This window comes from Syngnathus typhle, linkage group LG7 (assembly GCF_033458585.1).
Source record: "Syngnathus typhle isolate RoL2023-S1 ecotype Sweden linkage group LG7, RoL_Styp_1.0, whole genome shotgun sequence".
NCBI lineage: Eukaryota > Metazoa > Chordata > Actinopteri > Syngnathiformes > Syngnathidae > Syngnathus > Syngnathus typhle.
This window is the reverse complement of record NC_083744.1, coordinates 18,684,380-18,709,737: the sequence shown is the minus strand read 5'-3', so window position 1 is coordinate 18,709,737 and position 25,358 is coordinate 18,684,380. Positions and strand designations below refer to the sequence as shown.

The window sequence follows — 25,358 nt, the reverse complement described above, 5'->3', positions numbered from 1 at the left end:
AATCAAGCGGGTTCATGTCTGCAATTGTCAGCACCGACGTCTTCCTGAGCAGACTGGGGAGGGAGGAAAGAAAATGCATTCTTGACGCACGCACGCACACACAGGGTCTCCCAAATAGGAGCGCCTAAAAATAAGCCACACGCTTTGACTGGGCTTTGACCAATCAGGGAGGGCCCGGTAAACCGAGCCGAAGCCCCCGGACCTCTTGTGGATGAGCGCATGGAGTGTGATGGCAGGGCTCCGGAATGACGCGCTGGGGGGGGGGGGGGCAGCTTTAAAAAGCCACCAGTCAGTCGTCCGTCTGGACATTCAAGTCAAACACGTCGGCGCCTGTTCCCGGGGCCTCACTGCCACCAGCGACTTGGACAAGAGTGGAGAAGGAAGCGCCGTTCCATCAGACAAGCCCGCTCCCCTCACCTCACCGCTTTGACTGTTCAACTCGGACTCTAAAAAGCTAGCGTGACAGCGATCCAGCGAGCCAGCGACCCAGAGAGCCAGAGAGCCAGTGACCCAGCGAGCCAGCAAGCGGGGCCGCCACCATGAGCAACAACTACGGCGAGGAGCCGCAGTACTACCAGGCCGCCGACTTTGGCGGCGAGGAGGACGACGAGATCCCGGCCACCGAGAAGGACCTGGCCGAGGATGCGCCGTGGAAGAAGATCCAGCAGAACACCTTCACCCGCTGGTGCAACGAGCACCTCAAGTGCGTCAACAAGAACATCGGCGACCTGCAACGCGACTTCAGCGACGGCCTGAAGCTCATTTGGCTGCTGGAAGTCCTGAGCCAGAAGAAGATGTATCGCAAGTACCACAACAGGCCCAACTTCCGGCAGATGAAGCTGGAAAATGTCTCGGTGGCACTGGAGTTTCTGGACCGGGAGCACATCAAGCTGGTGTCCATCGGTGAGTGCCTCGGACTTTGGATCCGGCTGTGGGGGGAGGGAGGGGGGGGGGGGGGTGCTGCTCCGATCGGCAAAGGTTCCAAACTGCGCGGAGGGAGCGATGAGGCTTTGGCCATTTTGCACAAGCGCAAAAGTCAACTTTGGGGGAGGGGCGGAATTGAAAGCGTCAGTGGAAGAGGCGAACTAAACCCAAAATGATAAGCTCCAAATGAATCACTGACTTGTACAAAATGTGAAATACATGTCGGAAGGGAAAGCCAAAAACTTTGAGATGGCATCCTGCCCTCGTTCAAAAGTTGTCAATTGCACTCAGCGGGACGGTAAAAGCTTTCCCTCGTGGTGACCTAATAAATGGTGTCCTTCAGCCTCTGCAAAGGGAGCAAGCAAGCGCTTTGGTTTTCCATCATTTGACCCAGTCAGTACATGAAGGGATACAAATGGACACTCATATTTCTGACAGCGTACATTGGCTGTAGCGACTTGCACAATCTCAGGAGGCCCATTTGCCCGACACTTGATTCCCTACATTTGCTAGGGCAATGCGTGGCAGCGCAACTTTGACATTGTAGGATCTCCGCGTCAATCTAATGTGCCCTGAGGCTTCTGACATTCATGTGCGTCAGAACACACACGACCTCGGCTAGCGGCCTCGGCTAGTGGCCACAGCGAGCAGCCATAGCTAGCGGCCTTGGGGCTGGCTAGCAGGCTCAGGTCTCTTGGCAGTTCGCAGCCTCAGCTAGTGGCCTCAGCTAGTGGCCTCAGCTAGCGGCCTCAGCTGGCGGCCTCAGCTAGCTAGCAGCCTCAGCTCGCGGCCTCAGCTAGGCCTGCACGATCGCTCGGAGGCGATAAAACGCCGGCACAGCGTTTGACGGACGTGGCTTTGTGCTGGCAGTTGTCAGACACGCGGGCGGGCCACTTTTGCCGCACCTGACTGCAGCACTCAAAGTGTGGCCTTTGGCCTGCCACACATGACAAGATCTCAGCGGGAGCGGGCCTGACAAACAACAGCTGCTCGTTGACCAACTCACTGTTAACAGCGAGCGAGCGAGCAGGGGGGAGGGGGGGGGCGCTTCTCGGCCTCGGCACGAAAGGTCAAAACAGGCTCGCCTACCTGATTTGAGCTCAGCTTCCATTCCAGCCCAAAAAAGAGGGGCACGGGTGCCCGCAAAGCACGTTGAAAGGGCTGAAGCCACACGGCATCTTGAAACGGAAGCGGCTCGTCGGGCAAAGTTTGAAGCGCGCCGATGGGTCCCATCTCCCAGCCGTCTTTGATTTCTGAGCGCTTCGGGAGGTCATTGAAATCCAAGCGGTATTTCTGTGGCCGCTTGCGCATCTCTTCAGCTGTCAGCGTCTTCAGCGCAGCATTGTGAACACATGACAGATTACGGGGCCCCTCTGGCAGACAGCTGCCCGCCCGCCCGGGCCAGCAAGGAAGGCGCATTGGATCGCTCAATGGCCGTCCGTTGTTTATATACCTCCTCAGAATAGCCTGCTCAGCCCCGCAGTCCAACAGGGGCCGGCCGGCCGGCCGGCCGACCGACCGACCTCGGCTCTTCGATCTCGTCTGAAGACTCCGCTCCATTTTCCAGCTGCTTTAAGAGCCAATTTATTTGTTGCATGGAAAAGAACGGCGCGGCGCAGTGTAGTCTTTGATCTGTTAGCTTCATGCTATTGCTATGCGGCAGTGTTGGAAACAACAGACAGGAAACAACCATGCTATTTATATTGCTGCCTGTCTGGTCTCGAAGCAAAAACCCCAAACATTTCATTCGTGACCTTCTTCTTCATGTGAGACGGCAATACTCAGCAAATGATTTCAACTCCGATCTCAAGGCACTAGCTGACATGGATGTTTGATGCTTTTGTTTTTTCCACGCCCCAGAATAATAATCATCATAATTCTCTCGTCCCAGACAGCAAAGCCATTGTTGACGGGAATCTCAAGCTGATCCTGGGTCTCATCTGGACTCTGATCCTGCACTACTCCATCTCCATGCCCATGTGGGACGACGAGGACGACGAGGAGGCCAAGAAGCTGACGCCCAAGCAGCGTCTGCTGGGCTGGATCCAGAACAAAGTGCCCCAGCTGCCCATCAACAACTTCAACCGGGACTGGAGGGATGGCAAAGCCCTCGGGGCCTTGGTGGACAACTGCGCTCCGGGTGAGCTTGGTTCCAAAATGACTTTGTCCGTATACGCTTCGGAGCGTCTGGAACGTCGCATAGGTCACGGCGGGAAAGTCGGGTGCGTGCGGGTCTCGGTCGTGCGACGCCCAAATCTGTTTAACCAACGGGCAGCCTTCAGAGTTGCCGCCGCTAGATGGCCAACTTGAGCGCTGTCCATTAGTCAGTCCGCCTTTAACACCAAAACGCTCCGTGGCGAGACATCGGAGTCTCCCGGAGTGCTTAGCGTCTCGACGTTACACTTTTGTGGTTGGCTTCAGCTCACTGGATGGACGACAGCAATGGAAGAGCGGCCTTAAGGGCTGCCGGCCAGTTGCCGGGCGAGCCGCTCGGTTGTCATTTTCCTCGGTCGCTACGGAGGCCAGGCCGAGCACGCTATCCATTCATCAGTGCAGTACAACTGTTAACACTTTCCGGAGAGAGAAGCCCGCCTCCTCGCTATCCATCTCACAGACGGACATCAGCCCGTGTGCAGAGAGCAGGTAGCGGCAGAGGCCGGGCGCCGGTGACGTCACGGCCAGCTGTCCCGCAACGACGGAAGCCGTCCGTCGAGCATTCCCAGGCCCGAGTGGGACTCTCTGGCTTTCTCTCCGCCTTTGCCGCTACGACTACCTCTGAGTTCACCTTCTTTAAAAAGAGTGCGTGCAAGTGCTTTTGTCACCTCTGCCAGTGACATGCATCCCCCTCCCCACCCCCCCTGGATTTTGGAGGCCTGGCGCAGGCCCATGTTTAACTGTGTTGACACGGGGTGCGAGGAGACGCATCTTTCAGGGCTGCAATGCTGCCCATACAAGGCTGCCTTGTTTCAGCAGCCCGACCCGAGCCGAGCCGACTTTCTCGCTGTGTGGCCACAGACGACGCGGGAAGAACATCTGAAATCCTCCGCGCTGAGATCAAATCAATATTGCAAATCAAAAGAATTCAGCACAGCCTCGCCTCGCCACCAAACTGGGCACTGTTACAGAATTTTCGTGTCTCCGGTTTCAATATGAATTTCATGGATGATGACGCTTATCCATACATTGGACAAATGTCGGTGTTATTTTAGATGCCTGTCAGGAATACACTTTCACTCATTGTCCAAATATTCCCGCGGCATCATGGCGGTTACGTTGCAATGTAAATATTTAGAGCACTTTCTTGCGCTATAGTAACCCATTAAGCAAGCCATAAACGGCATAGCGACGCATGGAGTCAGATATTCTTTCTCCGCTGCAACACATATTACTGCACTTTACTGAGGAGTTGAGTAGCTTCATGAATATCTGAAATCTATCTATCTATCTATCTATCTATCTATCTATCTATCTATCTATCTATCTATCTATCTATCTATCTATCTATCTATCTATCTATCTATCTATCTATCTATCTATCTATCTATCTATCTATCTATCTATCTATCTATCTATCTATCTATCATCTATCATCTATCATCTATCATCTATCATCTATCATCTATCATCTATCATCTATCATCTATCATCTATCATCTATCATCTATCATCTATCTATCTATCTATCATCTATCTATCTATCATCTATCTATCTATCATCTATCTATCTATCATCTATCTATCTATCATCTATCTATCTATCATCTATCTATCTATCTATCTATCATCTATCTATCTATCTATCTATCTATCATCTATCTATCATCTATCTATCATCTATCTATCATCTATCTATCATCTATCTATCATCTATCTATCATCTATCTATCATCTATCTATCATCTATCTATCATCTATCTATCATCTATCTATCATCTATCTATCATCTATCTGTCTATCTATCTATCTATCTATCTATCTATCTATCTATCTATCTATCTATCTATCTATCTATCTATCTATCTATCTATCTATCTATCTATCTGTCTATCTATCTATCTGTCTATCTGTCTATCTATCTATCTATCTATCTATCTATCTATCTATCTATCTATCTATCTATCTATCTATCTATCTATCTATCTATCTATCTATCTATCTATCTATCTATCTATCTATCTATCTATCTATCTATCTATCTATCTATCTATCTATCTGTCCTTCCATCCATTATTGTCTCTAATAATTGGACTAAGGCATTGCGAGGTTGCTTGGGCGCAAAAGGCCCTCTCCGTCATCAACACTAATCCAATTTAGCGATTAGCTTCCTAGGACGCGCTAGATTTAGTTTGTTTTGAAAGCCAGAGGACAGAGTAGGTGTGGCAGCCCCAAAAGAAGGTCACGGGACCTCGTGGCGCGATAGTAGCGACGGTCCGAGCGGGGCCTCGTGACCTGCCCTGCGGATGCTCTAACGACGCGCTTGCATTTGGCTAGGTTTGTGTCCCGACTGGGCCGAGTGGGACCCCAAGCAGCCCGTGGAGAACGCCAGAGAAGCCATGCAGCAGGCCGACGATTGGTTGGGTGTGCCTCAGGTAAGACGCGCGGCCCGCCGACGCCTTTCGCTGAACACGGCTCAGACGAGCCGGTGGGCTTGGATGGGGCTCGCCGAGCCGCAGCTTTTCCGACATTTGACACCAAGTACCGCCATTAGAACCAGCAGGAGCGTATTAGGTCTGTCCAATCAAGGCGACATTCACTTTTGCAAATCGCCTCCGACGCTAAAAATCACCCAAAAGCGGGGGCAGACTGTGTGAAAAGACTTGGATAGAAAAAGTGGAAGAGCAATTTCCCTCAAAGTGTTTAAAGCGGACCCCGGTTTGAAATGAAACTTTTCACAAGCGGAGAATGCTCGATGGGAGTTTCGGGGGTTTTGATTTTGCTGCTTTTAGAGCCCTTTCAACACCTTCTGGCCGGCCCCTGAAAGAAGCCATCTAATCTGTGTCCCTCCCTCAGAATGTCAAGGGAGCACGGTTGCATTCTTCTTGTTTAGTTCCGCGCAAGCCAATGGCCGCAACAAGGCGAAGCGTTAGCCAAATGGCCGGCCGGGGACCGGATGTCACCCTCCTGTCACGGCTCGGGTGCGTGGGGGCCGGATTCCGGCGCGCTGGCGTTAAGGAGATGCGGCTAAGTATAAATCCCCCATGGGAGGCAACGCTCCTTAACCCCGCAGGGCCGGGGTTAAATATAACCAGCCGGGGTCACGGCTTTGCACCAGCAAACGACTGACAGGCACGCCGCTTGCTTCCAGTACCAGCGCAGTGGTGCTAACAGATGCGTTTATTTCCTGTGAAATGCCACCGCATCGTGCCCGCCCGAGGCTCGTTCCAAAGGGTCGCTTTGCTGAAACGCTGTCCTTAAATCCTTTGCGCTTCAGGTGATCGCGCCTGAGGAGATCGTGGATCCAGATGTGGACGAGCACTCGGTGATGACCTACCTGTCGCAGTTCCCCAAAGCCAAGCTCAAGCCAGGCGCTCCTCTCAAACCCAAACAGCTTTTCCCTCACAAGGCCAAAGCCTATGGACCAGGTGGGTCCCACACAATACCATTCAGTACAATTGATTTCAGCGATAGGACAGCGACATCGAAACACACACAGTAGCAGAAAAAAAGGTCACTCGCAAGTCAGTCAAAGAATCAAAATGGGGCTTCTGAAAGCTGGACAACGAGGGGCGAGCCTAACATTCTAGGGGAGGGAGGCAAAAAGGATCTCAGTCCTCGGCACTTGCATACCTGAGGCACCACACAGGGGTGGACGGGCTCGGAGAGGTAAGCTGGGGCCACAACCAAATGCAAGTCACTCGCAATGCATTGGGAGCCAGCTGAGGATGGGAGGGAGGGAGGGAGGGAGGGAGGGAGGGAGGGAGGCCGCAATCCACGACAGCGGTCGGAGCGGAGCGCACATGGTCAACAGCGGCTGGCTTTTTTTTCACGGCAGGTATCGAGCCTCAGGGTAACAAGGTGCTTCACCCTGCCGTGTTCACCGTGGAGACTCTGGAAGCCGGCAGCGGCGAGGTCCTGGTCTTTGTGGAGGATCCCGAGGGACACAAAGAAGAGGTGACAAAGTGGCCGTGAGACAAAGCCAAGCAAGATCTTCTTGCCATCAACTCTCTCTCATGCTCGGCCATTTCCCGCAGGCTAAAGTGAAACCCAACAAGGACAAAAACAGAAGCTACACTGTCACTTATGTTCCTAAAGTTGAGGGTCTGCACAAGGTTCGACAAAGCAGCCAGCCATTACATCCTCCAGTTGAGTTTGCTTTTCTTTTTCAAAGCCTCTCTTTGTTGTCTTCACCGTCAGGTCAAGGTGTTATTTGCGGGTCAGGACATTGACAAGAGCCCCTATGCGGTGAACGTGGCAAAAGACATGGGCGACCCCAGTAAAGTCCACGCCAGGGGGCCCGGTCTGGAGCGCACCGGGAACGTGGCCAACAAACCCACCTACTTTGACATTTACACAGCCGGTAAGAATGTCAAGTTAAGCCGTTTCAATTAAATGCCCGCTCGGTTTCTCGAAGGGAGGACTGATGGAAACCATTCGTATCCACGCTTTTGTTTTCGCGACGCCGCGGCCTTTCCAAGCCCATTGACCGACAACAAACGACCGTCTGCCGGTGACTCGTCTTTCTTCCCGTCAACCAGGCGCTGGCAACGGCGACATCGCCGTGGTTATTGCCGACCCTCAAGGCAAAATAGACACCGTGGAGATCATTCTGGAGAACAAAGGCGACAGCGTGTTCCGATGCACTTATCGCCCCGTGACCGAGGGTCCGCACGCCATCCGCGTGCTGTTCGGAGGCCACGAGATCCCAAAGAGCCCGTTCCCCGTCAACATCGCCGAAGGTGCGTTACAATTTCGTGCAGTCTCGAGGAAAGTGTGGGAGAGCCATTCATCACGCTTTGGTATTCCTCGGATGCAGCCTTCCTAACGGTTCTTATCTGTCATTTCTAGCACCTCCTGTTGCTCCTCCCACAGGAGCTCCCTTGCAGATAATCCCTCAATCCGTGCTCACTCCTCCTGGAACAAAGGGCCCCCCCCCACCAAAAAAACCCGCCCGTCCAAGTTAGTATGTCCCACTGGGACGGGCCTTGCACAGTGTTCAGCTCAGCTCGGCCCCCCGCCTCGGCCCGCCCCGCCCCCAATGCGCCATGCCCTTAGGACGCTTTGACCATGGTGGGGGCGCACGATGCAGTGTAGTGCTTGGTCCAACTTCTTGCTGCCTGCCAGCTTGCCACTTTCCTTTCATAGAGAGACTCAATGTTTCTTTGCATCCGACTGTCCCTATTTTGCATTTCTTTGGACGTTTGCCTTGAGCGCACGCACGCACGCACACATTTGCATCTGCCGGCGTTCCGTCAGAGCCCGCAATGGTTCGGACGGTTTGGGACGGACTGAAACGTTGCCAAAGTGTCGCTCGCTCTGTTCTGTCTCTTTCCGTAATGGCAAAAGGCTTCTTTCTCCTTCACAGGTCTTTTCAGCCCATCCGGTGGAATATTCTGCTACTAACGCTGCTGCCAAGTGCGGGGGGGGGGGGGGGGGGGGGCTCTTGGGATTCAAAAAACACTGTCTTACCAAATACTCGGTATTCCTTTCAGCCATCAATCCAAACGCCTGCAGAGCCACAGGTCGAGGACTCCAGCCCAAGGGTGTGAGAGTGAAGGAGGTTGCAGACTTCAAAGTTTTCACCAAGGGCGCCGGCAGTGGAACATTGAACGTCTCGGTCAAAGGGCCCAGTGAGTCGGACGGCCTCCTCGTCTCCGCTCTTCCCTTTCTGGATGAGTTCTCTCTTCCTTCCTGAAAAAGGGCATACATGAAATACAGTCCAGTCTGCGCGCTTTTGACCAGAGTCCGTATTGCGCCGCATTGATCTTTCCAGCCGGAGCGCAGGAGCAAGTCAACGTGCGAGATGTCGGAAACGGCGTGTACGAGTGCGAGTATTACCCCCTCAAGCCGGGTAAATACACAGTCGGCATTACCTGGGGAGGCCAGCCCATCCCCCGCAGGTAAGCGGCAGCCGCCGGCCGCGCTCGTTGCCGGGCGCCACACAAATAACCTATTGCGGATGTCCGCAGCCCCTTTGAAGTGGAGGTGGGACCCGAGGCCGGTTTCCAGAAGGTGAGGGCCTGGGGTCCCGGTCTGAGGACGGGGATGGTGGGAAAATCGGCCGACTTTGTGGTAGAGGCCGTCGGCACAGATGTCGGGACGCTGGGTGAGTCCCGCGTGGATGGCCATCCGAGCGGCCGCCGTCTTTGCGTTTAAGGTCACCTTCCGCCCATTTCTGGCGGGAAAGACGTTTGCGGTGGTACGGACCGGCATCCTTCCTGTTTTTGCAAAGGCTTCTCCATCGAAGGACCCTCTCAGGCTAAGATCGAGTGCGACGACAAGGGCGACGGCTCCTGCGACGTCCGCTACTGGCCCACCGAACCCGGCGACTACGCCGTCCATGTGGTTTGCGACGACGAGGACATCAAGGACAGCCCCTTCATGGCCCACATCCTGCCCGCTGCTAACGACACCTTCCCCGAGAAGGTAACCACCAACCGCTCGTGCACGACAACTCTGGCGGGTCTTGTTAACCAATACACCGGAACGTTCAGGTGAAAGCGTTCGGGCCGGGCCTGCAGCCAACTGGTGTGACGGTGAACAAACCCACCGAATTCACCATCGATGCCCGCGTGGCCGGGAAGGGTCCGCTCACCATCTACGCCCAGGTACGGCGGGCCTTGCCACATTGACCGCAACGTTGCACGGAACCTCTGACACACTTTTTCGGGATAGCGGTCAATTTTCAAAAGACACAGACCCATGGAGCGACGTCCTATTTTGACCCCACCGCCGGCCGAACACAACTTGTTTCTTTTCCTCGGCGCAAGACCGGGTCTGACACGCTTTTGGCATCCACTCAGGATGCCGAAGGCTGCGCCATCGACATCAAAATCAGCGACAAGGGCGACGCCACGTATCTGTGCACGTACACTCCTGCCAAGCCCATTAAACACACCATCATCATCGCCTGGAGCGGCGTCAACGTGCCCAACAGCCCCTTCAGGGTAAGTTGCGCTCAACGTCGTCTCAACTCAACTCAATGTTTGCGCCAAACAAAAGCTTTCAATATTTTTCTATTTGGATAGCGTCTTACCGCGATTGAAACACTGCGTGCAGGCTAAGTATCTACTTTTAAAGTGACGGACTGGATACTAATATTTGATCATAGGAGGGATGGAACGTTGCCTTTACGGCTAGCCCGCTAGCTAGCGTCAGGTATAAGGCACGCACCGAGCAAATATCGATCTGTTATTTGAGTTATTTGAGTCCCCACCACTTTGAGTGCCACCCATCGCGGGTTCCCGACCCGTTTGACCCCGAGCTTTCGGCTTTCCGAACGCTTTTGCGCCTTCGACGTCACGGTGACGCTGCTTCCAAACAGCCGCAAGCCCACTCTGTGAATTGGATCATTAGGTGCTGGTCGGCGAGGGTTGTCATCCAGACAGGGTCAAGGTCTACGGGCCCGGAGTGGAGAAGACGGGCCTCAAGGCTAACGAGCCCACATACTTCACCGTGGACTGCGGCCAGGCCGGCCAAGGTGAGCGCGTGGGAGATAATGATGGTTATAAAAACACTGGACAGCCCGGGGCGAGTCCCAATGGAAGGAGGCCTGCGAAGGCTTGCGTAACTGCGCTGTAAAATGTGGAAAAAACCTAGAGGGTTTTAAAAAAATAAAGTGGCTTTTCTTCGTCGGAGTGTCCTATCTCGACTGTTTTCCCCGTCAGGCGACATCAGCATTGGAATCAAGTGCGCCCCGGGGGTGGTTGGCCCTGCCGAGGCGGACATCGACTTTGACATCATCAAGAATGACAATGACACCTTTACTGTCAAGTACACGCCCCCAGCGGCGGGTCGCTACACCATCATGGTGCTCTTTGCTGACCAAGTAAGATTAGACATGATGTCACATCACCTTTGGAGAGGATGTTACCCGCTCCCGCCCGCGCTTTCATTGCTCATAAATGTTCTCATCTTCTACCTTGTCAGGAAATTCCCATCAGTCCGTTCAAAGTCAAAGTGGAGCCCTCTCACGATGCTGGCAAGGTGAAAGCCGAGGGGCCCGGACTCAACAAGACAGGTTAGTACAGTGGGGAGCGAGGAAGCGAGTACAAATACGTTGCTACCGCAGATTTCCGCTATCGGTACTTTTTCTGAAAGCACATTTCTACCCATGTCGAAATAAGCTCGCCACTTCTTTTAACCGTTGCAGCGGATGACTCATGGGAAAGAAAGCACGTTGACGCTCTATAGTCTTCACAAGCCACTTCTGCATATACATACTTTAGAAGCAAAGCTTTAGCGCTCTTTTTTGTATCTGTACTTTGGCATACCATTTGCGTGCATCGAAACAAAGGTGCTTTTGGTTGCAGGAGTGGAGGTGGGCACGCCCACCCACTTCACTATCTACACAAAGGGTGCGGGCAAAGCCAGGCCCGAGGTGCGCTTCGCGGCCTCGGGCCCAGGGGAGGCGGTCCGTGACTTTGAGATCATCGATAACCACGATTACTCCTACACGGTCAAGTACACCGCTCTTCAACAGGTGCGTGCGTGCCTGCGCGCGTCCATTCCACAGCAACGCAGAGATGAGTCACCGACATGTTGGTTCTTTCCAGGGCAACATGGCCATCACGGTCACCCACGGAGGCGACCCCATCCCGCAGAGTCCCTTCCATATCACAGTCTCACCGCAGCTGGATATCGGAAAAGTCAAAGTGGAGGGATTGGACACGAGTAAGTACAAGCTGTCGTTCTCTGACAATGAAAAAAACTAAATCAAAAAAATCACAAGCGCGACTTTGAACCGTGAAGGACCCAAGAACTTAACCCTACGAGTTACTGCCAATATTTACCGATTCATTTTCCTTCAAGGAAACTCGCGCAAAGAGCGCTGTGTGCGGTGACCGGGTGCCGCCACGGCCGCCGGCGCAGGCTCGCTCACCCGCCGCTCAACTTGCCGTTTCTCGTTTGAGTTCCTTTCGTTTTTCTCATACAATCCACACAATCACTGGGAGAAAGTCATCCGGTAACGGCGTGGCTCTCCGGCGACCGCCAGTCGGGGCGAAAACGTTCCACTCGAGTCCCGTACGTTGCTAGAATGCACATTTCAAGGTCACGTGCACTTGCAACTGAGCTGCAAACTTGGAAGTGCCCCAGAAAGAGTTCACGTTGTCTTTTTTTTTTAAAAATGTTCTCCCTAGAAGTGGAAGTGGGAAGGGACCAGGAATTCACAGTGAACGCCAAGGGTGCCGGCGGGCAGGGCAACGTAGGCGTGAAGATGACCTCGCCCAACGGCCGACCCATCCCGTGCAAGCTGGAGTCGGACAAAGCCAAAGGCGTTCACGGCGTGAAGTACATCCCCCCGGAGGAGGGGCAGTACAAGGTGGATGTCAGCTATGACGGAAACCCCGTCATGGGAAGCCCCTTCGGGCTGGAAGCCGTGATGCCCGCTGACCCCTCAAAGGTAAATGCTCAGCAAAGTGCCCTTCGACAATTACTGCAGGCGGGTGGGCCAGACGGTCGGGAGCCACCGGACATTCTTCACTTTGAGGAAACAAAAAAGAAAAGTCTCTTTTTTCAACCACCAAGCAAAGCGTGCTTGGAGCTGTTGGTCACTTCCACTTTACTGTGAAACCTAAGCCTCAGCCAAAAGAGCTATCAATTAGGTATTGTATATTCTTGCACCAAAACCATTCACAAAAGACAGCTAGCTTGATGCTCACCTCAAATGCAACGAACTAAGGCAAATTCACACTGACGTTATTGCTGCTGCAACACATACAAAGACAAAGACATACACCAAAGGTCTCGACCGGAAATCTCTACAACCCCGGAGACTAAAAGGGGGGAGGGGGTCATTGTAGAGCAAAGATCGCTAACTCACGACGTTTGACCTGACTTTGCTGCATCTCAGGTCCGAGCTTTCGGCCCCGGTCTTCAGGGCGGCGTGGTGGGCAAACCGGCTCCGTTCACTATCGACACCAAAGGAGCGGGTGCCGGCGGGCTGGGCCTAACGGTGGAGGGTCCCTGCGAGGCCAAAATCGAGTGCCAAGACAACGGCGACGGCACGTGCTCGGTCGCCTACCTGCCCACCGAGGCCGGCGAGTACGCCATCAACATCCTGTTCGCCGACAAGCACGTTCCGGGCTCCCCTTTCAAGGCGGCGGTACGACCGGCCTTCGACCCCAGCAAGGTCACGGCCAGCGGCCCCGGGCTGGAAAGAGCCAAGGCAGGGGAGACGGCCACCTTCACTGTGGACTGCACACGGGCCGGCGAGGCAGAGCTCACCGTCGAGATCGTATCGGACAGCGGGGTGAAGGCCGAGGTGCGCATCCAGAAAACGGCAGAGGGAACTTTCTCCGTCACCTACATCCCGCCGTTCCACGGCGCGCACACCGTTACCATCAAGTACGGAGGCCGCGCGATCCCCCACTTCCCCAAGGTTCTGCAGGTGGAGCCTTCAGTGGACACCAGCGGGGTGCACGTCTACGGGCCAGGAGTGGAGCCGAGAGGTAAAAGGACAATTCAAATCTGCAAATCTGTCCCACTCTTGCACAATGACAAACACACTGTCCAACACACCCAACAGTCTCTCTTTTTACCATGAAGATCGACTCACCTAACCCTGAGCCTTAACCGAAGCCTAACCTAAGACACGTCTTGCGCTAGTGGCAGGCCGCCGGCGTCATTCTTGACAGTTGCCGTCGTCGCAAACAACGGCGCTTTGTTCCCAGGCGTCCTGCGAGAGGTCACGACCCACTTCATCGTGGACGCCCGCGCTCTCACCAAGGTCGGAGGCAATCACGTGAAGGCTCGCATCGTCAACCCTTCGGGCACCACCACGGATGGCTACGTCACCGACAAGGGCGACGGCACCTACAGAGTGGAGTACACGCCCTTTGAGGACGGTAGGGACGCACGTCAGATGAAGCCTATGCGTCCGTGTCTAAAGGGTCTACATACAGGGCTGTCAAAGCCTTTTTCCTCACTGTAGTTTGGCTCAGCTGACTGGTTAGAACAATTACGTAGAGCAAATTTGAACTTAATCTGTTATGGGTGATCATCGTCCCATCATACCACGGAAGGGCCCCTGCATCGCCTTATTGTCCTTTTGACAGCGGCTAAGTGCTTTTGAGCAGAGGACGGGACAACGTGTGGCGAGACGCGGGAGTTTGACAACCGTGGTGAAAAACCTCGGAAAGAACGCGCACTGTCACGTGGGATCGGATAGAACGACTAACAGGTGCACCGCTGCGGCAACAGTCAGTGTGAGAGATTTGGGCAGGATATAAATACGGAATGATGCAGTGCTGCAATGATGCGAGGGCCAGAGAGCAGGCAGCCCGACCGACAGGCTCCGATTTATAAATAGTCTGTTCTGGAACTGAAGCTCTTAACCAGGCAGGTATGTGTGCCCGCCCGAGGCCGCCCGCTGGCGCACCTGCCATTACAGTAGGTGCGAGCGCGCCATTGCAGGGGCTTGCTTATGAAGAAAGCCGGCGGGCATCTTCAAGCCCCAACAGAGACTACCAGCTCAGTGGCCTAGTGCTGGAGTGTCCGCCCTGAGACTGGAAGGTTGTGGGTTCAAACCCTGGCCGGCCGGGTCATACCAAAGCCTCTAAAAATGGGACCCATTGCCTCCCTGCTTGGCACTCAGCATTAAGGGTTGGAATTGGGCGGTTAGATCACCAAATGATTCCCGAGCGCGGCGGCACCGCTGCTGCTCACTGCTTCCCTCTTCCCCAGGGGATGGATCAAAAATCACAAATTTCACCACACCCAGATGTGTGCGTGACGATCATCGGGACTTTAACTTGAACTTATTTGCCTTTCCATGCTCAATCGCACATATTTATTATTTATTGTTTGTGCCTTCTTGTTTTTATTTTGTGTCGTCTACTTGTATGTCTATCGTGTACGTACTATGTCTCGTCACCGTGGGATAGAGGAAACGGAATTTCGGTTTCTTTGTGTGTCTTGACATATGAAGGGATTGACAATAAAGCTGACTTTGACATATCCAATTCTAGAAGGTCGGCTTGACTCATTCAAAGTGTTTGTGCGCAGGCACGCATCTGATTGAGGTCCTAGTCTATGACGTGCCCGTACCCAAAAGTCCCTTCAGAGTGTTAGTGGCGGAGGGATGCGATCCCACCCGGGTCAGGGCCTATGGACCGGGCCTGGAGGGAGGAATCACTAACAAGCCCAACTGCTTCACGGTGGAGACCAGGTAGTACACGCACAAAGCCAAATAGTAGCCAACCTTGTCTGCAGTCGATGCGTGATTCAAGTCTCTCTCTGCGCGTCCGCAGGGGTGCCGGGACCGGAGGTCTGGGCCTAACCATCGAGGGTGCGTCCGAGGCCAAAATCTCTTGCAAAGACAACAAAGACGGAAGCTGCAGCGTGGAGTACGTCCCCTTCACGCCCGGAGACTACGATGTCAACATCAACTACGGCGGTCACCCCATCCCGGGCAGTCCCTTCAAAGTGCCCGTCAAAGACCCCGTGGACCCCAGCAAGGTCAAGTGCTCCGGTCCCGGCCTGGGTTCCGGCGTTAGAGCGCACATCCCTCAAACCTTCACGGTGGACTGCACTCGGGCCGGGCAGGCTGCGCTGGATGTCAAAGTGTTTGGACCGACAGGTCGGAGGGGATTTCCATTTTGGGGTAGGGGAGGGGCTTCGCAGTGATGTGCAGCCAATCGTCTAACACTAAAGGTTTTGTTCACAGGTACCACGGAGCCAATGGGTGTCAAAAACAATGGTGACGGCACCCACACTGTTCACTACACCCCAGCTCAGGACGGACCCTACACCGTGGCAGTCAAATATGCAGAGCAGGAAGTCCCGCATAGGTATGTATGTGCTGCAAATCAAATTCTTCAGCATGACAACTCCTGCCAAGGTGCATCTACGTGCAGTCGATTCAGAATCGGCGGTGTCCTATAGCATGAACAGTCACTGTCCATCCTCTGGCAACATTCCATTCAATCCCATTTCCCTCTGCCGTCAACAGTCCATTCAAGGTCACGTCTCAGCCCGGGCACGACGCCAGCAAGGTGCGAGCCAGCGGCCCCGGTCTGGACAGCAAAGGCGTGTCCGCCAGCCTTCCCGTAGAGTTCACCATTGACGCTCGCGATGCCGGCGAGGGGCTGCTCACTGTGCAGATTCTGGTCGGTCTCCCTACCTCCCTATCTCCCTCCCTCCCTCCCTATCTCCCTCCCACTCCAGCGCTTGCTTGCTTGTCCCTTCACCTCCGCTACATAACCCAAACGCTGTGGCCGACAGGACCCGGAGGGCAAGCCGAAGAACGCCAGCATCCAGGACAACAGGGACGGCACCTACACCGTGTCCTACGTCCCCGACTCCATCGGCCCGTACACCATCACCATCAAATACGGAGGGGATGAAATTCCGTACTCGCCCTACAGGATTCAGTCTAATCCCACGGGAGATGCCAGCAAGTGTCGCCTCACAGGTAACTCCGTTCCTGTTTAGATTTGGCAAGAATTTCTGAAAATACAGAGAAAAGCTACAACAAGGCATATCATGGATTCTCCCCGCCGTGAGCACTCTCCGCCCCTTGACAACAATCTCGATCAACACGCTGCGCTCCGTGCAGCACCGGAGGAGCACAACTCTTACGTTGAAGTCGCTGAACGGTGACGGTTTTGCTCGATTTATTTCCAACACAACCTTTTTTTCTTTTGCAGTGTCAATAGGAGGACACGGCGTATGTAAGTCGTGCTTTTTTTTCATTTGTACGGGAAAGCCTCCAAAAATGAATCCTACGGACGACTGGACTTTCTTTGCTTTGTTGCTTTGTTTGTTTTTCCCAACAGCGGGCCTTCAGAAGCTGCAGACCTCAGAGGACACGGTCATCACGGTGGATGCCAAGGCCGCCGGCAAGGGCAAGGTAACGTGCAAGGTGTTGACGCCGCAAGGGATGGAGCTGGACATGGACGTGGTGGAGAATCGCGACGGCACCTTCGACATTTACTACACGGCCCCTGAACCCGGCAAATACGTCATCACCATTCGCTTTGGAGGCCAAAACATCCCCAAGAGCCCCTTCCACGTGGTGGTGGGTAAACCAAAACGCCGTGCCGTCTGTCACCATTCCAACAGGAACACATTCTTTTTAAGACGGAATCAGTCCAAATGAACAAATAGTGTCTCATCTAGGTGGATACAAATGAAGCCTAAATAACCCTGTTTTTGTCATGTGAAAAATAAGACCAAGCAAAAAAGCTATTAGGAACTGTTCCTAGATAAGACAAAAATCTGCCCAAATCTTTTGCACGAATGCCACCCGTGTTTGTTTTGTCCCAAAGGCCTCAAACGAGCCGGTTGCCCCTCGCGACACGGTGGACCCTCTCTTCAGGCCGGTCAACTTCCTGGTGCCTTTCACGCCGCAGCAAGGAGAAATATCAGGTGGCAAAACGCCGAGGTCATCAAAGCTCCCGCACGAGCTAACCCGTCCCGTCGTTGTCAGGCGAGGTCCGGATGCCCTCGGGCAAGACGGCCAGGCCGCATATCACCGACAATAAAGACGGCACCATCACCATCAAGTACCAACCCACCGAGAGAGGCCTGCACGAGATGGACATCAAATATGAAGGCAACCACATTCCAGGTCGGCAAAAACGACGCACCCTGCAAGCCATGTCAAACTCGCTCGATCAGACTTTGACCATGTTTGTCGGAACTTTGATCCCATGAAAAGGGGTCGGGGTCCAAGGTCAAGGCTGAATTCAAGCAACAATGTGATATTTGTAGAGAAGCTGGAGCATGAAATTCGGCTTGGAATATGTTAAAGGGCTGGAGTGCGCTAGAAAACATGGAAATGAAAACTGACGGTGAAATCAGCAAAGAGTCCTAAAGCAGGCTTCGCCATGCTTTTGCTGACTACAGGAAGCCCTCTGCAGTTCTTTGTGGACGCCGTGAACAGTGGAGCGGTGTCGGCCTACGGTCCCGGCCTGAGTTACGGCATGGTCAACAAAGCCGCCACCTTCACCGTGGTCACCAAGAACGCGGGCGAAGGTAGGGCACAAGGAGGATTCAAAGCGACATGCAATTTCAAATGCCGGCCAATGTCAAGATGGGAGAAAAGCATGACTGGTGGCTTTTGTGTGCGGGCAGGCGGTCTCTCCCTGGCAGTGGAGGGCCCATCTAAGGCAGAGATCACCTGCAAGGACAACAAAGACGGCACCTGCACCGTGTCCTATCTTCCCACGGCGCCCGGAGACTACAGCATCATTGTCAAGTTTGACAACAAGCACATTCCCGGCAGCCCCTTTGTCGCCAAGATCACCGGTGGGTAGGGAAATGAATTCATCCGTTGCCCGGCGCTCAAAGACACCTTTCTCTCTCGCCAAGGCGACGACAGCATTACCCGCACGTCTCAGCTGAACGTGGGCACGTCCGCCGACGTTTCGCTCAAGATCACCGAAACGGACCTGAGCTCTCTCAGCGCCAGCATTCGAGCGCCCTCGGGCAACGAGGAACCCTGCCTGCTCAAGAGGCTGCCCAACAGACATCTCGGTGAGAACGCATCGAGCGGGTCGACCGCACCCGAGCTCCGCCCCGCCCCGCCCCGCCCCGCCCCGCCTGCTTTAGCCCTGGAGTCCAAACGCATTTAAGTGACGCCCGTCGGCTCCCTCAGGTATCTCATTCACCCCGAAAGAGGTGGGCGAGCATGAAGTGAGCGTGAGGAAGAACGGCGTACACGTCGCCAACAGCCCCTTCAAGATCATGGTCGGCCAATCGGAGATCGGCGAGGCCAGCCGGGTCAAAGCCTTCGGCAAAGGCCTGGTGGAGGCGCACACGTCTGAGACGGCCGAATTCTTTGTGGACACCAGGAACGCCGGTACGCTCGCTCCGACAACCTCTCCACGGCCGCCGAGTGCGGCCGGGGAAATGTGACGCGTTGCTTTTCTTCAGGTTACGGCGGGCTGGCGTTGTCCATCGAGGGTCCCAGCAAAGTGGATATCAACTGCGAAGATATGGAGGACGGGACGTGCAAGGTGACCTACTGTCCGACAGAGCCCGGAAATTACACGGTTAACATCAAGTTTGCCGAAAAGCACATCCCAGGTTCGGAATTGATAGATAGCAAAGGCGGCGGACGAGGTCGGACAAATGTCTCGTGGAAAATGCGCCTCTCGGTTTCCTCCAGGAAGTCCGTTCACAGTGAAGGTGACCGGCGAAGGGAGGATGAAGGAGAGCATAACCAGAAAGAGGCAGGCGTCCTCCATCGCTTCGGTGGGCAGCACCTGCGGACTCAACCTGAAGATTCCAGGTCAGCCAGCTGTCCCGGGACGGCGGAACGGAGCCGACGGTGCCGAGCGCTTCCGGCAACCTTCTCCTTTGCGCCTAGGAAACTGGTTCCAGACGGTGTCGGCCCAAGAGAGGCTCACCCGGACGTTCACCCGCAGCAGCCACACGTACACGCGCACCGAGCGCACCGAGATCAGCAAAACCCGTGGCGGCGAGACCAAGCGGGAAGTTCGGGTGGAGGAGAGCACTCAGGTGGGCGGAGGGGGCAGCCCCTTCAGAGACGTCTTTGGAGACTTCCTGGGCCGGGAGAGCCTGAGCAGCTTCGCCGGCGTCGCGGCCAGACCCGAAGGTGACCTCCTTAAACGCTCTTCTGCGTTTGTCTGGTATTCTCGCCCACCGACTCGTCGACGGACGGGGATCCAAAAGTGTACGTCTTCTTTCTATCCAAGCGCGTGGCGCCGATGTTGCAGGCGAGATGGGCTCGCAGGCCATGACGGCCCAGGTGACCAGCCCCGGGGGCAAGACGGCGGACGCCGACATCGTGGACGGAGGAAACAGCACGTACAGCGTGCGCTTCGTCCCCCAGGAGATGGGCGCGCACACCGTCAACGTCAAGTACCGAGGCCAGCACGTCCCCGGGAGCCCCTTCCAGTTTACCGTGGGGCCCATGGGGGAGGGAGGCGCGCACAAGGTCCGGGCGGGAGGCCCCGGCCTGGAAAGAGGCGTGGCCGCAGCACCTTGTAAGTGAACGTGGCAAAGGGAGAGAGCCAGTGAGCAGAGCTGTAGCGCTGTTGTCAAACCATGGCGCAACATCTCCTTGAGAACGCAAAAACAAGAGCGCACAGTTGGCTTTTCCTATCCAGTCCATCACATCGTTTCACACAAGTCGGCGGCTAGCTTCATGCTAACATACATATACGTACATGTTGTGCTAAATTGGATCGGAATTTCAGCTTTACGTATTGTCTTCTATTTTTTCACTTATTGGAAAATCTGGACCTTAACCATCGCATTACGTCAAAGACAATTCCAAAACAACCTAACCCTAACCCATTGGGAGCACACGTCGTTGCAGTCCGGCGTGTTGATGCAAAGGATGGCAGGCAATAGCTTCCAAATTCGGATGGGAAGCCCCCGAAAAGGCACCAAGCTTCACTCGACTTTTCTTTTTCCCTCTCTCTTCAGCTGAATTTAGCATCTGGACTAGAGAGGCCGGCGCCGGGGGCTTGTCCATTGCCGTGGAAGGGCCCAGCAAGGCGGAAATCTCCTTTGAGGACAGAAAGGACGGCTCCTGCGGCGTCTCTTATATCGTCAAAGAACCCGGTCGGTCATTGTCCTTATTTTCTTTTTCATCCAAGCGCGTCCTTCCGCCTGCCCCCCTTTGGTCTGTGTGTTTTTTTTCCCTCCAGCTTGCGCGGTGCTGAAAACTAATAAGCCGTCCGTCTGTTCCCTCAGGTGACTACGAGGTGTCGATTAAGTTCAACAACGAGCACATCCCCGACAGCCCGTTCATCGTTCCCATCGCGACCCTGTCGGACGAAGCCCGCAGGCTCACGTTCAGCAGCCTGCAGGTGGGAATTGCCCAAAGGAACGGAAGCGTGTCAAGCTGGAGGAGAGCGGGGCCAGCCGCCTCTTTGCCCTTGACGTGTCAATGAAGCGCAGCCACGGGCCGCTAAAGGTCGGGATTAACTGTCCCCCGCCGCACGCCGCTCGTCAGTGGTGACGGGGGACAACAATGACGCAATCGCCTTTCATTCACAATGGCAAATCTGTGTGACATGCTGTACACTGCCAAAAGAAATCATAATATCACGATGTCACCTTTCCAGTTCTGTCCTCGATAAGGAGTGGACGGTTGCGCTCGGCTCACTTTTTATCAACCATTCGCAATGAACTTTGGGTTCCGGCGCCCGAGATTGCCAGGAACCCCCGGACGTCGTCTCCAGAGCGCTGGCCCTGACCCGAAGCGGTGTCATAAGGCAGAGCACGAGCCGGGAAGCGGCTGGGCCTTTGCTGGAAAGCTCAGTGGCCTAGTGGTAGCGTGTCCGCCCTGAGACTGGAAGGTTGTGGGGTCAAACCCCGGCCGATACCAAAGACTTTAAAAATGGGACCCACTGCCTCCCTGCTTGGCACTCAGCATTAAGGCTTGGAATTGGGGGGGTTAGATCACCAAATGATTCCCGAGCGCGGCGGCACCGCTGCTACTCACTGCTCCCTTCTCCCCCAGGGGATGGATTAAGATCACACGGGGATGGGTTCAATGCAGAGGACAAATCTCACCACACCCACATGTGTGTGTGACAATGAGCATTGGGACTTTAACTTACGACTTTTGCTCAAGCAGACTTGGAGGGCTAGCGATATCATTTGGGACGGCTTATCGTGGGCCGTTATCAAATTCCGGTGCTGCGGCAAGCTCCTTCCCTATCGCCCGCCGTATTGCAAATTGGCAAGGTGCCGAGCAAAACGTGCAAAGAAAAGGTCAAAGCGTTTTCGGTACGGACAAACAGGTCTACGGAAAACCCAGGTCCGGGCCGTACCGCACCGCTGCACCCCTCGTGGCTTTTAGGTTGGGCCTGAAAGCCCGTATGTCAGCATGAATGGTGTATTTGTTCAAAGCGGGCCTGTGACCTCAAAACACCCCAGCAGTCAAGAAGTCCCTTTATAGGTCAGGGAATAGCAAGGTCCAAGCAAACGTGCGTGTCAGCGACCGGGCTCACTTCACACTAGCTCCGTTTATTTGCCTTCACACTTTTCACAGCCAGCAACATTGAAACTGGCTTTTTGTAATGGGGGGGGGGGGGGGGGGGGGGCATTTTCTGCCACCAGAGGCCTGCCCAAGTGCAATATCAGAGCAAGACTTCAAATGTCAGGCAAGCTCTCGTCTGCCGCGGGGCACAAACACCAAACGGCTCGCTATCAACTCTGACTTTTCCTGCCTCGCCGCATCTATTCTGGTCCGGCGGCCGGCCGGGATGACTCACGTACCGGCCCCTCCCTCGTGGGGCCACACACGCACGCGCATAATGCATTCTTTTTTTCAGGAGAAGGATTTGAAGGTGAACCAAGAAGCCTCGTTCATGGTGCAGCGCAACGGCGCTCGCGGCGTGGTGGACGCCAAAGTCCACACCCCCTCCGGCAGCTCCGAGGAGTGTTACGTCACCGAGCTGGATGGCGGTAAGCCACTCCCTGCAAAGCGCCCCTTCCTCTCAACGACTTACTGCCGAGACACCGGCAAATCCCAGAAATGCGACCCTAGCTTTGTTTCTACAAGGCCTTCCTCCGTTGTCTACATGGATGCATTCAGAATGCCGCAAGCCGTCTCTCGTTTTCTCTGGCCCTCAGACAAGACCGCCGTCCGCTTCATTCCCCGCGAAAACGGCGTCCACTCCATCGACGTCAAGTTCAACGGCTGCCACATTCCGGGAAGCCCCTTCAACGTGCGGATGGGAGATCCCGGACTGATCGGGGATCCGGGCATGGTTACGGCGCACGGCCCCGGCCTGCTGGGCGGAATCACCGGTGGGCACCGCCGTCGGCTCGTCCGGTGACGGGAGTCGGTTTTGAACCGTAGGCATGTGGACTTTCCCGGCGTAGGCGCGCCCTCCGACTTTGTGGTCAACACGTGCAACGCCGGGCCGGGCACGCTGTCGGTGAACATCGACGGCCCGTCCAAGGTCAAGATGGACTGCTGCGAGTGTCCCGAAGGCTACAAAGTCACCTACATCCCCATGGCGCCCGGCAACTATCTCATCACCATCAAGTACGGCGGGCCGCAGCACATTGTCGGGAGCCCCTTCAAAGCTAAAGTCACAGGTAAGCTGCTAGCCGGTGGGACATTTTGGTGGGATGGAGTCGCAATGAATATTTTCAAGACGCCGGCCGCTTTTGATGTGCCGCAGGCGCCCGCCTGTCAGGCGGACACAGCCTGCACGAGACCTCGTCCGTCCTGGTGGAAACGGTCACCAAGTCGTCCAAAGTGGGCGGCGGGGCTTTCGCCTCCGCCTCCTCCAAGCTGACGTCTGACGCCGGCAAGGTGGTCTGCCGCGGGACGGGCCTGAGCAGGGCCACGGTGGGGCAGAAAAACAATTTCACAGTCGACTGCGGCAAGGCAGGTGAGGCGCCGCTCGCGCGTCATCGGCTCGTCATCGGCTCGTCATCGGCTCGTCATCGGCTCGTCGTCGGCTCGTCATCGGCTCGTCATCGGCTCGTCGTCGGCTCGTCGTCGTTTCGTAGCTTTGCAAACAGCATGTGAAAGCACCCGTGAAAGCGGCCGGTCTCGCTCGCTCGCAATCGTCCCAAGGAGGGCGCTTCTTTTGTTAGCATTTGCGGGGCTAGCGCGTGCTAAATGAGCTGCTCAATTTTGCGCTTTGCAGAAGAAAAGAAGCGGGTAAGATCCAGAAACTGGACGCGCATGGCACCCGTCGTTTGATTGACTTGATTTTTTGTTGGCCTTTTTGTGCACAGGCAGCAACATGCTGATGGTGGGCGTGCACGGGCCTCACGCTCCGTGCGAGGAGGTCTACGTCAAGCACATGGGCAACAAGCTCTACAACGTCACCTACACCGTCAAGGACAAGGGCAGCTACACGCTCATCGTCAAATGGGGAGACGACAACGTCCCCGGCAGCCCCTACAAAGTGGCCGCGTCCTAAAGAAAAGCCCAATCATTTTGCTGTCCTCCGCTTTGGACTGAGAACCATTGACTGCACTAAAGCTCGGGCAGATATGCGTGCGTGCGTGCGTGCGTGCGAGCGTGTGCCAAATTGCGTGTGAAATCCCAGATGCTGCATTGACAAATAAGCAAAGCGACGTCAAGGCAACGAGCCAGCGGTGCGTTTGTTTGCCCTCCGCTCTGAAGCACACTGCTTTTTGTATGGGTTCTTCTTGCCTTCTTTTCTCATATGAACCTTTTTTTTGCAGACCTAATAAAGACTTCACTGTTAAACGGAGCCGTTGCATCGTACGTATTTGATTGCATAGCGCGTTAGCTTTAGCCCCCACGCAAAACGACAAGCGTGGCCTCTCAGCCGGGCTCCGCCGTCGGGCCTTTGGATGATTTCCAAGCGCCGCTTCCTCCCTCCCCCTGTGACTGGCAATTTTCCGCAAACAACAGGAGCTCTCCCTCGAGAAGCTTTGGAGAGCGGAAGGAAACGTGACGAGTGCATTACGCCTTCTTATTTACATGTTGTACTCGCGAGATGGCAGCATAGCCAAGCTGTCCTCGTGTCCCCATCCAAAGCTTTATTGTTCCTCGATGAAGACGAACGACACGGCGGAGTTGCACGCATAATTAATCCCGCCGGCCGTGTAACGGGATCGCAACCTGCGCAGGCGCAACAAAGAAGCAGCCGTGCAGGTTGAGCCGTCGTCATCTGCGTCCGCGCTCCCCTCAATGAGCCAATGCTCCAAAATAGCTCACTTGTTGACTTTACAGGAGAACTGCAGTTGAAATTTGGACGGCGCACAAGACCACCGGCGTCTGCTGCCGTTTCTATTTTCCACGGCTGCTCCCTCCAAACTGCGATCAAAATAGCAACACATTAGCCCCAGAAGACGTGGGCCCGCCGGGCACCTGCCCCAACGCCAGATGGCCGGTCCGGTACTGCGCAATAGAAAATCCACCGCGCAAGACGGCAGCTGTCCAAAACGCTTCCGAATTTAGAGCGCCGGTTCTGCGCCCGATCCGATGGGGATTTTTTCCAACGGCAGAATACTCCAGCGCGTGACACGACGTCACGGTCGTGCTGTCGCGCAGCCGGGCCCGTTCTTCCGCTGCCTATAATTAGCTGCTCGTTTTCTCCGCCGTGCCGGGGGCCGTTACGAGGAGGCCAGACGAGCGCTGGCCACACGAGCGCCGGCCACACGAGCGCTGGCGAGCCCTTGTTTTGCTGGCGTGCCGCTCTTCGACCATCTGGCAAAATGACGTCGGGCAGCGCGTCGACGTGGAGTGAATTAAAAAGGGAGCGGGGAGGAAGGGGGCCTGCAAATGGGGGCAGTGAGAAGCAAAGACAGCGCAGTGTGGGAGGCAAAGAAGGAGAAAGGCGGATTAAAGAGAGAAT

The 25,358-nt window shown here is 55.0% G+C and overlaps 1 protein-coding gene and 1 long non-coding RNA gene across 8 annotated transcripts in view; one reads left to right on the top strand and one right to left on the bottom strand.

Moving 5' to 3' along the window:
* The window catches only part of LOC133157654 (uncharacterized), a 52,524-nt gene that overhangs the window by 7,340 nt on the left and 19,826 nt on the right, over window positions 1-25,358 (bottom strand). For 3 of the 4 annotated variants that reach the window (XR_009715062.1, XR_009715060.1, XR_009715061.1), the window contains one exon: window positions 8,551-8,772. The exons of the other annotated variant lie outside the window; for it this stretch is intronic. This is a non-coding gene — a long non-coding RNA (uncharacterized LOC133157654). The remainder of the gene's footprint in view (window positions 1-8,550; window positions 8,773-25,358) is intronic. 4 annotated transcript variants of the gene reach the window in all.
* LOC133157651 (filamin-C-like) lies at window positions 295-24,248 on the top strand. 4 transcript variants are annotated; one of them, XM_061284354.1, is made up of 47 exons: window positions 295-903; window positions 2,816-3,064; window positions 5,416-5,513; window positions 6,356-6,506; window positions 6,917-7,035; window positions 7,116-7,193; window positions 7,279-7,441; window positions 7,620-7,820; window positions 7,930-8,040; window positions 8,574-8,711; window positions 8,855-8,981; window positions 9,051-9,187; window positions 9,314-9,507; window positions 9,576-9,689; window positions 9,885-10,028; window positions 10,438-10,561; window positions 10,749-10,909; window positions 11,011-11,101; window positions 11,394-11,563; window positions 11,637-11,754; window positions 12,222-12,484; window positions 12,935-13,532; window positions 13,755-13,928; window positions 15,088-15,250; window positions 15,333-15,661; window positions 15,749-15,872; window positions 16,034-16,190; window positions 16,306-16,495; window positions 16,731-16,754; window positions 16,860-17,101; window positions 17,352-17,451; window positions 17,513-17,653; window positions 17,932-18,060; window positions 18,160-18,333; window positions 18,397-18,561; window positions 18,683-18,886; window positions 18,961-19,113; window positions 19,196-19,318; window positions 19,397-19,645; window positions 19,767-20,036; window positions 20,482-20,619; window positions 20,752-20,867; window positions 22,341-22,473; window positions 22,642-22,818; window positions 22,894-23,112; window positions 23,199-23,411; window positions 23,764-24,248. In XM_061284354.1, exons 1-47 carry the CDS (start codon window positions 540-542, stop codon window positions 23,949-23,951), a joined length of 8,208 nt encoding a protein of 2,735 aa, XP_061140338.1. In that variant the 5' UTR covers window positions 295-539; the 3' UTR covers window positions 23,952-24,248. The 4 variants fall into 4 exon arrangements, with proteins under 4 accessions (XP_061140338.1, XP_061140337.1, XP_061140340.1 ...); XM_061284353.1 differs by having other exon boundaries at window positions 19,746-20,036; XM_061284356.1 differs by lacking the exon at window positions 7,930-8,040.